Genomic DNA, 14,361 nt, shown 5'->3' with positions numbered 1-14,361 from the left:
ATCAACTTCCCCCGCATCCAAACTAGCATGTTGTTGGTACGTGTGATGTCCACGTAAAAATTCAACTGGCATCAAAAGTCACAGTCATAAAATAAATGCCTGAAATCCAGAGCAGTCAGCAGTCAGTATAAACGTGGTCTGAAACAGATTCTGTTCTGGTTTCATTTTTGGCTGCTCAGACTTGCTACATATGATTGGATCCCAATTGGATATGCACATAAATCAATTTGAGTGAAAGTCTGAACACAGCTTAAACCCACAGCTTAAACCACCTTGGGAACATTTCGACAAATCCCATATGACTATATATAGGTTGTTTGTTCCATCCTTCAAACACAACCCGTGGGAGTGTTTCCTAAATTAGTTACCGTAGTTCGATTTAGGCACAAAAACCACTTGGTTAGGGAAAGACAATGTTTTGAGTTAAAATGATGACTTGAACCGTGTTGTGAATTAAAGTTACTGCTTCCTTAAAGTTATGCAACCTTCACTGTCACGACAACAGTGTCCACCCAACTTCAATATGACCTGCCTCCTGCTAACACGGAAAAACTGAACTGCGTTACTTCCCTCGGACACCAGATTGCTGTTATTAATACGACCACAATGGGTCATTTAATTTTAAAATGCATCTGATGTTTTTTTTTTTAGGTCTTGAACATTTTAATACAAATACAAATGCAACGTGGATAAATTATTTCATTGCGGACCAAGAAGATGAGCATGATGGACAGGTTAGGGTTCAAGTTGCCTGCTGTTTTCACCTAATTTCATTTTGTCGATATTTGTTTTGCAATGATTCACAGCTGTGAAAACCTTCATGCCTTTTCTATATGAAGGATGTATCATGGTACTCCGCCCATACCTAAAACAATGTATAAATAAAAACATTTTTTAGAACTGAAACCCCTATCTTAAACCAAATGAACAAATGCATTTGTGTTTTACTAATGTGGACATCAGTGGGCATCAAATGGAGCAATTTAAAAAAAACACATTAGTGACAAATTCTGAGTGGTGTCGTGCAAAGCTGTAAAAGTTGACACCATTGTGCCTCTTTACTCAGCTGGTAATCATTCACTGAAATGAAGTGAAAAAACAATTAGTTGGTAGTAATGGAGACTCCATTACATCTTTGCAAACATTCATGTTTCCACACCCAAACGATTTACTCCGGTTTCGTTCAAACTGAGCTTATTTTTGCTGCACCCGAGAACATGATTGTAGCTCATAGGAGAGACAAGTGAATACAACACTTAAGTGTGCACTGATTATAGCCCTTCGAGCACAAGTAAACACACAAACTGCCATCGCAAGTCATTTCTAGGTACATCCAGGTAGGAATTACTGTTTCATCTCTGCTAAATTGTTAGTAATGACTGACAAATAGGAATTTGTACTTCATTTCGTAAACGATGGCACTTAAGCAGCGACAGTTTGATGAGCAGGTGATGCTAATTTTTCATCGCAATCGTCTCTAGTTGATGCTGGAAACACTGTTGAGCCACGTTAACACAGCGTGACCCTCACCGGGAGGAACACATGAAGGACAGCTTAGCATGTCTTTCATGCGTCGTGAATCTCGCAGGATGTGTCACGGTACTCCGCCCATACCTAAAACAAGCAAGAGGAACAAACGGAAACAGTATGTGTGTGTGTGTGTGTGTGTTTGTGTTACTGAGGGATTGGATCCACGTTTTTCACGTTGGAGGGGAATTCCCTTAAGCGTGCGACCCTGGAAATGCAAATTAACAGCAGCGTGCATATTCATAGATGGAAAATAGAGTCCTCATCTGTCCTAATAACACTGGAGGGGGTTTTCTGTGGATTTATTTGAGCATCCCTGTACTGAGTGTGAGGCACCGTCTGGCTTTGGCAGCTGGATTAGACATGTTCTACAACTTGGGGTGGAAATAACGTGAATAAATAAATGATGGCAAAAGGCTGTCCTTAAATGTATGATTAGCATGTCTTGCTTGCAGTTCAGTTATCTTTACACAGAGCGCTGCAGCCTCCTGAAACAGCTGCTTCCCACCACACCGCATCGGCTCAGAGGACGACATGTGTGAGGAGAGAGAAAGAGAGGGAAGGAAGAGGGGAGAAGCGGGGCTAAAAGTGCAGAGAGATTGTCAAGAAAACACCAAGGGATGGCCGCACAGAAAAAAAGCCTCAAAGTGTAAGTTGTGACTCTGGGATAGTGAGACTCAGAGGTAAAGTGTTCAGGCTTGGCGCGACAAAGGGCAGTATAGTGCTTACTTTGATTGAATCAATTGCTCTGTGTAAGTAGCTGCTGGTGCCGGTCTCCCCAGGGTGACAGAGGGGGTCTGCAGAGAGTGAACCAATCCAGCCATCCATGGCAAGAGAACAGGGAGGATTAACAGAGCAATGCATCATAGCTATAGCAAGCAGTGATGTGGAGCAGACTGTATTTATTGACTCATTGACTGTATTGATTGTCTCAATTGATGAAAAGTCCAGAGACAACAGACAGACGCACAGCGAGTTATGCAAAAAGCCCAAACGAAAAAAGGAATAAAGTAAAGATGATGGGTCATGTGGTTATTTCATTGCGTAAAGGAGCATTTCACAGCAAAACCCTGTAATATTCCATACAAGCATCCGCCCGGTTAGCCCTGCTGATCACGTGATCAACGTGTTTGCCAGTAAACCTCTGGTTACAGCACATTTCCCTGGTAGACATCATCTCTATTCAAGTTAAGCACATACAGTAATGGCTGGGTAATTTACCTGGGGCGTGCATGTGGCTTTTCCTTGACAGCAAATTCTCTCTGACATTGACATTGTTCCAGCGGCAGCAGTTTATTTAACACACCATTAATCTCTGACGACAGAAGACCGCGCCGCAGCAGATGTTTGGTAACAAACTTCTGCTCTGTGTTTTTCTTCACCCTCATTGACATGTATTACTGTGACAAGAAGAGGGTCACAAGGCAAACGGGACCGTTGGAGTTAACTTATATTTTGGGTTTTATTTTTTTATTTTTTTTGGCAGCAGGAAATTATTTTTGTCAGGATGCAGAATTATTTGATGCACGGGGAGAAGGAGATGGATTCAATTGAAAATGATACCCAAAACCACTGATACTGCACCACATCAGAGTGCACGGTCATCAGTATGCTAATGTTCAACTGTGCAGTGAAACAATCCAATTATTGAATGATGGCCAGCGTACATCAGCTCTCTTATTGAATATGTGTGCAGTTAATGAGTGCAGAGCAACCAGAACAGTGACACAGAGTAAATTAACACTTTGGTAAACTTAAAAAAGGATTGTCTCCACTCAGAATATGGTCAACTGAAAAAGATGAGGACATGTCAGAAAAGGTTATAGTACTATATACCTATCATGTTCTCTTTTCTGTCTCTTCTAAAAGCAGCAGGACAGTGCTAAAAGAAACAATACAGAGCGTTTCATGGCCACAGCCATTGATATAGGGTTTCTTTTTGTGCTGAATGCTGGTGTGTGGGTGTGAGGGGCAAACAAACTGCAGGAAAGTAAAGGGAGAAGAAACAGGCAGAGTTTACCCTTAGGGCTCATGAGGTAAGGACACTTAACTCATCGCATGCATTGCCATAGTCAACATGATTTTTATATCAGTTCTATGCTTTAAAAACTAAATGAATAAATCATCTCCTTTACACAAATATAAATATATTTTATGTTTAGTATGTACAATAATGATTTTGCCATCGTCAAGAAAAAGCATGTCAGTAAACTCTTGCTAATGGATACAGACACTGCAAAGACAGCCATGATTGATTGGCGTGCTCAAGCACTCTCTCTGTAGATGAAAGCGAGACAAATAGTAGTTTTAGGTGAGAAGGCTGGTGGTGAGGCTGCGCTGTGCCATGCTAGTCCTGAGAGCTACGGGATTCACTGTCCTCCTCCAGCTCCCACTCAAAGTTCTGGCCAGTCATTTGGTAGAACATCATGTTAAAGGGTTTGTAGAACTTGTGCAGCCGCCGAATCACGTCTGGGTCAATTTTAGGGTGAGTTCTCCCTTTCGACTTGCCGAGGCATCTGGGAGTGCTGCTGTCCTCTGGCTTCTTCAGACACGGGAATCCTTTCGTTTTGTTAAAGTAAAAGTGTTTGTCTGTGACGATCTGCTTCAGTCCCAAGAAGTCCTGCACTTTGGCCATCTCACCCGCCGGATCCACGATGAGCCTCTCCCCGCTGACAAAGTGCATTTGGGAGAGAGGGAAGTACTGCATCCAGCTCTCCAAGTGGAGCGCGTATATTCCTATGCGCAAGGCGCTCCACGAGGCGTCTATAAGACCCAGCGTCCGGTTCTTAAAAGCCAGAACCTCAAAGGTGGGGATTTCAGGTTTCTTGGACAAAGTCTGTGTATAGTCTGAAATGGCTCTAGTGACAGGATTACGCACCACAATAATAAGCTTGATGTCCCTGGCCATGGAGTGGATGCGCTTCGGGGCATGGTTAGTCACAAAGTAGCTGGGTGTCTTCTCCATGGTGATCTGCCCCTCCAGCGTTGAAGGCATCAGGTCTCTGAGAACAGAAATAGCAGAGAGAGAGAGAGAGAGAGAGGGAAACAAAAAAAAGCAGCTTAGCACAGTATTATCCTCGACACCTCTTGCAGTGCAAATGAAAATACTCAAGGACACAGTGCAAGCAAATTTGGTACATTTATTAAGCAGTACATTATTCGAAATTATAACTGTTATTATCACTGGACATTATGTTGTGAGGAGAAACATACAGCTAATTACATCCATGGAGTAATATGCAAGAGATAAAAGAAGGAAGATGAAACGGCAGGCAAGCAAGTATGCTCATTGCTTAATTGACTCCATCTGTGTTACTCCAGGAGCTGTTTTGGAACTTTAATAATGAGTTCACTGCATATCATTAATACTGGGGTGCCTGGGGTATTGTTTTGTCAGACATTTATTATGCATGCTAGGCTCACACTAACGCACATGCACTTCCCCGGCAATGGGTGCAGCCAGCTCTTTCCTTTTCCCTCTTTTGTGCTACATTTAAGGTTAGGGGCTGTGCATTGAAGGCAGCAGTGATTAATTATCAGATTCAAGGTGATAATTTGTAGAACAGTTGAAATGTCCCCAACTTGAGAAATGTATCTGGAGGGAGGAGGGGAGGGGGGTAACAGGAAGCAATTTGCTGTTGCCACAAATATTATGTTGAACTGTTGAAGTCTGGGAGGATAAGTTGTAGGATAGGACGGTGCAGAGGCAAGTATATCACAGGCACAGAGGCAAATCATGTTTTTGCAGTTTTATATTTTTGTATCAATAATAAAGCATAGCATTCGCCTGGAGCGAATTCTTATCAAATGTTTACGCTGATGTTCATTCCAACCCGTACTGTTTTCTTTGTTTGTAGGCTATGTGATTCAGTGCTAAATTGGTACATTAAATCCTCTGTGAGACATGCAGATTATTTAACTACCAACAAATACACAGCACAGGAGCTCTTGCAGTGTAATGTAAAAAGAAGCAGAAGGTGAGCATAGACTGTTTTTCTCAGTCCAAATTAAGTCATGTTTGCTCGGAAATTAATGTATAAACAGCCAACCAAAAATCCAAATTATTCCATCTGGACACTTCAGACTTGGTTGGAGGAAATTCTCCATAATTCTGGGATAAAAAGCTATTTCCTTCTCCCTGCAATATTTTGTTTTCCATTAGGCTGCCCCTGGCCCACAAACCTACAGTTGTAACGATATAGTCACATCAATCATTTGCATCTTGGACATATTCTAAATTAACTGTTCTCAGCAAAGAATCCAATTTACTCTGCTAAACATAAGAGCTGGTATGCACATATCGACCACCCTCACACACGCATGCACCCATGGATACTGAGCTGAAAGTCTCACAAGTGGACTGGTAATTGCATCTCAGTAACAGTATTGCCTTCCTGATGGGTAATTTCCCTCTGGATTATGTTTGTCTCTTGATAGTATAGAACTGTGGTTACTTCTGGGCCTGTAATAGGATATTAAACATATCTTCAGATAGCATAGTGACTAGAAAGAGTATTAGTTTTCATTATATTCTATCATTCCCCCCCCCCCTTAATGAATGGCTAAAGATTTTTGCAACCTTTCAAGGTCTTCAGCTCTGTCTGCTATTTAACTCCAAAGTGCAGTAGGTGGTCTAAGGGTGCAACATCACCGTGCAGTATAAAAAAAAAAAAAAACTCTAATACACCACAGCGAATCACCTTGAAACAACTGGTATCCGAATGTATAGACATTAGCTGCAGCGTCTCACTGGCAATCTTTGGAGCATGTCCAATTGACAGGACAGATGTACAGCGTCCAAGGTTACTTTTTTGAAAGCGTGCACACAACAAGCTATTGTCCTAATCGGGCTCGGCGCTAATCGTCATACATTTAATTACAAAACAATGGAAGCCAAGCGCTTTGTTGTTGTGCTTTTGATTGGGAATCAGTCATGGATCATGTACACCTAAAATGTCAGTGGGACGGCAAGGCGGGACGGAAATCAAAATGCTGATAAACAAGCTAATTTCTCCGTGCATGGCAAACGACTCCTCTGGCCTTGCAGTCTGCTGGAACTGAAGTAAACAAGAGCAAACAGTTAACTCTTGCTTTTTTCTATTTCTCCACATCAGCTGCTCAGCTCGACACAGGTCATTCAGGTGGGTAGCTACATAAAAACCATAGCGCTAAAGAGGCCCTGCTCACCATCTGCTGTTTACTGCCTCAGACCGAGAACATACCACATAACATTTATTTTTCTTGCATTTCAATACATGTCCAAAGCTTTATTTACATAGCAAAGAGAAGTGTGAAGATACTGTAAATGTGCTTCATACTTGGAGTAACTTTATAATGATCTGTACCATAAGAGGCATGCCTGCAATTTAATTAACTGCACTGTATCGAGATATCGTAGTTAATACGGAGCAGCTAACAACAGCGCAATGTGAGTCACTGATTGCATTGGAACTATTTTCTGTGCAGCGAACAATCTCAACACCAACTGCTGAGACAATCCCAAGTAAATTAGATGAAAGTTACATGATAGTTTGGAAGAAAGGTCATTGTGAGATATATTGTTAAAACCAAAATTATGAACATCAAATCAAGTATAATTTTGTCACTGAGTTCAGATCGTAAAGCAAACCTACAATCAAAGATCCTTAGTTGCACAGTTGAGAAGCAGATTCTTCCTCTGGCTCTTAAAGTTGGCAGATTTAAAAACATCCAGGAGGACAACAGGCTGAGTGAATTATGTGATTTAGGAGAAATTGAGATTGAATTGCATTTTCTTCTGTACAGTCCTTATTATGATGAGTTAAATGAACTGTGTGACGTGTGGATGGTTATTTGTCTAAAATCACTTGAAAATACATTTTGCTGATCTCGTTTTTTTTTCTTCTTAATAATGTTGTAATCTTGTAAACTTGGGATATTGGGATTATTTTTTTGTGCATGACATAATAATAAAATACATTTATCTGTAACCAGATCTGTTAAATTTAGCAACAAAAAAAAAGAAAAATACAAAATTATCCAAGCCAGCCAAAGAAATAATAAGAGATAAAACCAACCTTTGAAACAAAATTGTTTTGGTTGTTTTGAGATTGCGTACCCTAATCTCGGAAGGAAATCCATTTCACACCCACTCCACATGAAATTCCGATTTGGAAGATGCCCAGTCGTCTCTGAAGGTTGATTCATCATTCCGACCGTGCCGTATAACCAAATCACATCAAATGTTTGTGTTTGTTAAGGCAGAAACTAATCTTCGCAGATAATCACAACTCTTCATGCCTAAACACCCACCGCAAAAGTGCATCTGGAACATGCCCAAGCATTTAACTCAAATATTTCATTATGTTCCGTCAAACTGGTGCACTGGGAATGTTTCGAAGCATGATGAGGTGAGGGATCGCGCTAATTTACATTCGCAGATACTAATAGGTCCAAGCTGTTTCTGGAGGAATGGAGTTTCTCCGGAGAAGCTAAGTTGTTTCTAATAAAGTCTGGCAGAGGAATAAAAAGCTGCCCCGGGTCTCTCATTTGGATTGATCACATCTCAGCTGCAGAGTATCAATCTGCTGAGCTTCCTCCATGTCACGTCAAATACAATCAATTATTCCAGAGGAGTCCACTCATAATAAGCTCCTGAGGACTTGGAGAGCAGATGATGTTGGGGTGTTAATTATAGAAATGTCAAATTTTGTGTTGTTGTCTACCAGTATTGACTTAGTAACAGAGAATAATCCTTCTGTCATGAAGGAGTCACAATCTTTCCATCTTGCCATTTGTGGGAAAAAACATATTTTAGAGATAATGAAAGATTGAAGGAAAATAATTTTTGATAAAGCCTCATTTTAAATAAAGCGGTGCCTTAACTTGAAGTGCAGGAAAAGAATATACAGGAAAGCAAATGGCAGTTGTATTAAAGGTATTACTCTGAGTGTGATTGCAAATATCAATAGAGGGTGTAAAGCAAGCGCCTATTCATCAACAACAGTCAGCCGGGACATTTGAAGTGAGAGATACTGTGGTCAGTTTGTAATGAATAATCCAATTATTTCACCCTGAGTGACATGTTTGTGATTACAGCAGCACAAAGAACGAAAGCATCGGTATATTGCAAAGTGGAGAAAAACAAAAAAACAAAAAAAAAACAAAGGTTGGTCAAATGAGTCATTCTTCGCTCGCCTTGCAACGAGTGAATGCGTACATGTTTGGCACACGTAAAAACAAGCCCACAGGCCAGAGCGAAGGGGTCCTGGTGGGTCTGTTGTGGAGTGGGAGGCATTGTTTTGTCACGGTTAAGGTGCAAGTTTTTTTGTTAGGAAAACAAACGCAGGGTACGCTGCCATTCGGAGTGATCAGATCAAACTCAAGTAATGAGCAGAGAGTTTGGTTTGTTTTTGTTTTTCTCAACCTAAATCTGACCTTGCCACTGGAGTAGAGGAAGTATCTCTTTGGTGGTTTTGCACTTATGCTATCTAGTGGATTTAGTTATGTAATATATTGTCTACAGGCTAAATGTCATGTAAAAAAGTGACTGCTCCTCCATACATTTGCAAAAACAACTACAGCTATAATATTTTCTAGACTCTTAAAGGGACATGAAGCAATAGCACATGATGATAGATCCTTCTGATGCATTTCCATCTTTCCATTGTTTAATTCAGATATTAGACATTCTCTTGCCAATTCAACTACAAAGGCCACCGTGCCCTCACACCCATTAGTACTTCATATCCTTTTATCCAGTCAGCATTCTTCACACAGTCAATCCATTTCTTTGCTCTTTATGGTTCCCCCTGTGCCATTTATCCAGTATCTCTTTCTTTGGTTACTTTCCAATCCAAGAGCCCTTTCAAATTAAATAGGTGTAAAAACTTCTAAGGCCATGAAGAGAGGAGATGTGGTTGTATTTGATATTTTATATGCATGTCACCTACATTGTGTGTCACATGCACACAGTCGTGTAGCAAAGGCAGAGCAGTCTTTGTCACAATTATCACATCAGGCCGGGACTAGTATGGACATTTGAGTTAACTTGTTATTTTCTTTCCTGTGTCCTTTATTTGCTTTGATGCTAGTAGTTTGTTTTGCACCTTCTTTGTTGTACTTCCTGATAATCTTTTTTCTATATCTCAATTTTTTAATTTTTTTAATTTTTTATTTTTTATATTTGAACCATAGACTGTCTGAACTGGAAGACCAACATCAACGCTGTCTACAAGAAGGATATGAGTCAACTCTTTTTCTTGAGGAAACATCAATCCTTCAATGTGTGCAGCAAGATGTTGGAGATGTTCTACCAGTCTGTTGTGGCCAGTGCATTGTACTTCGCTGTGGTCTGCTGGGGGAGCAGCGTTGGAGCCGGTGACACCAACAGACTTAACAAACTGGTTAAGAAGGCCGGCTCCATCATCGGCTACAAACTGGATAGTCTGGAAAAGGTGGTGGAGAGGAGGACGCTGAACAAACTATTATCCATATTAGGTAATCCTGACCACCCTCTCCACCACCTGCTGCAGGGACAGCGGAGCACTTTCTCCAAAAGACTCCTCCAGCTCCGCTGTCACAAGGACAGATACAGGAGATCATTCCTGCCGACCGCAATAAGACTGTACAATAACTCACCTCTGGCAAAATACATCACATAACAATAATACTGTTGACTGTGTTTCTTGGTTGTTTGTATATAATATATATAGATATATACTGTACTGTATATACTGTGCATTTTATATTTTATATTTATATTTAATATTTTGTACTGCTATTTTACTGCCATTTTATTGCTTTTCTATTATTCTATTATTATCTTATTGCTTCTGTATGCTGCTGTAGCGAAAAAAAAATTCCCCTCGGGGATTAATAAAGTAACTACCTAACCTAACCTAACCTAAAAATGAAAGTGCCTCAAAGTGCAATACAAGTGAGGGCCACTAGGAGCTGACTCCAAAAAACCTCTAGCTCCAATAGAATCCCATTTAAAAAAACATCAACTTATTTCATTAAATACAAAGTCAATATTTTTTTCTCTCAAGTCATTACGGTGTCATTAGCTAAATTAAATTTTTCTGACCAATTTTCTGGTGGTTCTTCTGCAAATAACTTAATATTTAGTGAACACGAAAGCAGTTTAATACAACAGCCCACTGACATGCGGATTCAACTCCATAGTCATTTTTGAGGTTGTAGTTTGTTGTAGACTGTTGAACTGTATCGTGTTATACTGAGAAGTATTTGTGATATTTTGATGAATCAAAAAAACATCCCTACATTTGCAAGGCATTTTTTTTTTTTGCTACAGTTTTGCTATAGTTACATTGTTTGTGGACTTATACAATCAATTTCAGTTTTTCTCTCGGCACTTCTCACTGGTTTGAAGTGGGTGTGACTCTGCTGGACAGAGGTGATGTCACATCCTTCTGTGCACCATATAGGACTATATGAATCAGAATCTGAGGACAATAATTTTTTTTGGGGGGGGTTACTGTTAATCAAATCAAATTAAACCGCACCCACACAGACCGGATGAGGTTTTTTTTTTAAAATAAATTATTAAAACGTACTTTAAACTTAAAACCATGTTTTTATGGGCCTTTAATGTATCTGAGGTCTAAAATGGTCCTTTGGTTAAATTATTTGGAGACACTGTTCACACCAGACAACAAGACTGAGATAGTGAGGGCAGCTGGTGGGATCGTTGGTTCCGCACTCTCCTCCCTCCTGGACATCTACAACACCTGCCTTACCCGCAGAGCAGTCAGCATGGTGGGAGACTCGGCCCATGCCTCACACAGCCTCTTCAGCCTCCTGGGAGGAGGTGCCGCAGCCTCCGTGCACGCTCCTCCAGACTGAGGAACAGCTTCGCCCATGAGGCTGTCGGCTGCCCTTGACCCATGGACTCTGAACTTTTGCACTGTGTACCCATATTTGCACTACGTTGTCTGTTTTAGTGTTTGTTGTTGTTGTTGTTGCATGTTTGTGCCTTTCTTGTTTTGTCTTTTTGTTTGCACACAGTGGGACTGTGAGAAACGTTTTTTTTTTTTTTTTTTAATCCATCTGTATGTCTGCATGTCATTATGGTAGATTGACATCAAAGAAGTTGAAGTTGAAATGTTTATCATGTTGTCTTTTAGTGAGTCACAATGCAGTGCTTTTGCCTCACCTCAGCATCCATGACCTTGGATCACAGACAAGACGAGTCCATCAAATCTAGTCTACATGAATTCCCCTTTACATCTCCCATTAATGAAATGTTTTGAGCCCGGTGGTTGGGATTCGTGCCAAATTATCCTGTCACAAAGTTATACATTATCATCATTAATCTCTCCTGAGGAAAGTTGGTTTTAGTGACAAGCAAGCCTTGTCTTTTAAATGGCAAGCAGACTAAAAGCGTGAGACTAATTAAAACACAACACAGACTCCCAACTCGAAATAAGCCCCATTATACTTGTACTTTTGCAGCACTGTGGGCTTCAGCAGCATAGTTGAGGACAGAAGTGACAGCTGGTCCTGATCAAAACCTTATTCCCCACTCTCTTCCTGAGATCCCCTAAAGACCGTCCCACTTCCAACAGTGGGCAAGCCAGGTACTCCGCTCCCCACATCACCAGACTGCAGTGCTGAGATCTGACGCCGTGTTCAGATGCCCTTTGGACATAAAACATCATGAAATAAAGTGCAGCAATGAGGGAAACTATGTGGATGTTTGGAATGCGGTACCACTCTGCATCATTAGTCCATAACAGTATGTATGAGCAAGGCAATTAGTCTATTTTTAACTGTATCAAAGTCCAGGGAGAGAATAGAAGCAATCTTATCTCAAATCAAAGACTCCAAGGATATTGCTTTTTTTTCAACTTCAATGTCTAGTCTTTACTGACTATAAAAAGCCCCTGATTTCTCCTCGTAAATCTAGAAACAAATATACAATGCAGACTCCAAACCTAAAATAATATCCTTATGTAATGGTTCATCTGTGCTCCAATAAAACAACAGCAGTTTGCCACTGCTCTGAAAGATGATTGTCTTCTTTTATTGTTCTTCACTTGTTTGTTTATTTGCCTTTTGGATGAGCTGATGAGAGCACTTCAGGCTCCACTCATTCAATTTGATCACAATTGCCCTCAATATTCGGTTATTGATGTTGCCCCTAGAATAACAAGCTTTCGCGATATGCTGGTCCCAGCACTGCAGCAGCAGCAAAACACACTCCTAGAAACAAGGGCGCTCACCACGCTCACTGTCATTTATTTACAAAGTTACAACACAGGCAAAAAATTCACACCTGAAACACAATATTACAACTACATATTGTTTAATGTGATATGATAGCATATAGATTATCAACGTTAACTGCTCGATAGAAAGTTATTATTACATTTGCTCTGAATTCTTTGTCCTTGGTTGCTTCAGTCTAAAAATATACAGCATTGTACTCTCTTTTATATGAAACAACAAAGGCTTTTTCATTTATCTCTGCATCTTCAAACATGATTCATTCTCAGTGATAAAACCTTATCAAAATGCGTATTAGCTCAAAGAGAAGCACAAAACGGCCGGCTCTAATTGAAAGTCACACCTGAATACGTCGGAGTCAAAGGCTAAAATTTACATCCTGGAAATGTTGCAGATCCGGTTCAGTTAAGCAGAACCAATTAATATGACAGTTTGAACATGATAGATTTCCTTGCCTGAGAAAAATGTCCGACACTTCAGGATCGGATCATTTTAAGTTGACAAAACTCTGTTTGGCTTCAGTATATAAGGCAACATTTTCGATATGTTATCTTTATGTTACTGGTTATATGACATATTCATATGATTTTACAATAACTACTTGTATTAAGTGGGTTTACGAGGCAACTGAAGTCCAAATTTAAACTATGTGTACTGTACCTTTTCCAGAAGTACTTTTCAAAAGAAGAGCATTCCTACCATTTGGTATTTTTGATTACCAGTTACACACTCCACACCAAGCTTGTAGTGATACAGCATCTGACAAGGCGACAAGACTAAAGGGCATCAATTATTGTGTGGATAAACAAGTGGGTACAGAAGATATAAACTGCTGTTTTTTTTGTCAGAGCATTGCCATATGGCTGAAGCCATTAACGGAAACAAATGGAATAAAATGGATCATTAAAGTCAGCAATTTAAACCGCATCTGTGTGTGATTTTATTTTCTGTATCAGGAGAGCAAAAATGATTTTTGTTTAATTTGGCGAATGTTATGGACTGTAGGTTGTTTGCAAATAATGCACTTTACTGTGTCTACTGTAAAAGCTTAAAGGAAAGATTTTATATACAAGAGTTAAAGTTTTGGCAGCACTATCAGTTCAACACCTGAACATTTCCAGGATATTACCTTTCACAGTCTGTATTTTTCCGCCATTTCCCCCCCTCCAATTCATTATGAAGCTGTAGGTCAGTGTGACACCACAAAGGAGAAGGCTGCACAAAGTCTTTCTGTTTTCCGTGCAAGACATTAGTGCATATATCCAGAAATACAGACATAACTTTGGCAGCTGTCTCCTTTGAGAGGAGTATAAGGTAACTAAATGTCAAAATGAATATCAGGCCAAATTTAAAGCAGGCATAGTTGTTACAATTGCCATTTCTCATAAAAGTGGTAATGTTTGCCATAAAATGTTCGAGAAATGTCAGTGTCGGCCGCTATATATTTTACCAACCTTTACGTATTTACACTTTCCACCAAGGCAGGCAAGCCTTTGAGGTGACTAATTACTAGTCATGACTTTTATCGCCCTTCAATGTTCATGTTAAGCTCCCAACATTTTGAGAACTAAGTAAACAAAACGTAGCCGGTGTAAATGCACAAAA

At 40.1% G+C, this 14,361-nt stretch overlaps 1 protein-coding gene across 1 annotated transcript in view; it reads right to left on the bottom strand.

Moving 5' to 3' along the window:
• Positions 1-873: 873 nt before the first annotated feature.
• Positions 874-14,361, bottom strand: part of hs3st4 (heparan sulfate (glucosamine) 3-O-sulfotransferase 4) — an 81,324-nt gene continuing 67,836 nt past the window's right edge. Inside the window, exon 2 of the mRNA XM_069715596.1 lies at positions 874-4,529. Within this exon, the coding sequence (XP_069571697.1) occupies positions 3,875-4,529 (655 nt within the window). The 3' untranslated portion in view covers positions 874-3,874. The remainder of the gene's footprint in view (positions 4,530-14,361) is intronic.

Source organism: Brachyistius frenatus, unplaced genomic scaffold, assembly GCF_029030835.1.
Source record: "Brachyistius frenatus isolate BFR_SWC_R1_liver_20210118 unplaced genomic scaffold, ASM2903083v1 Contig_144, whole genome shotgun sequence".
NCBI classification, from domain to species: domain Eukaryota; kingdom Metazoa; phylum Chordata; class Actinopteri; family Embiotocidae; genus Brachyistius; species Brachyistius frenatus.
The sequence above is the reverse complement of the archived record's forward strand: the minus strand, read 5'-3'. Positions and strand labels throughout refer to the sequence as shown.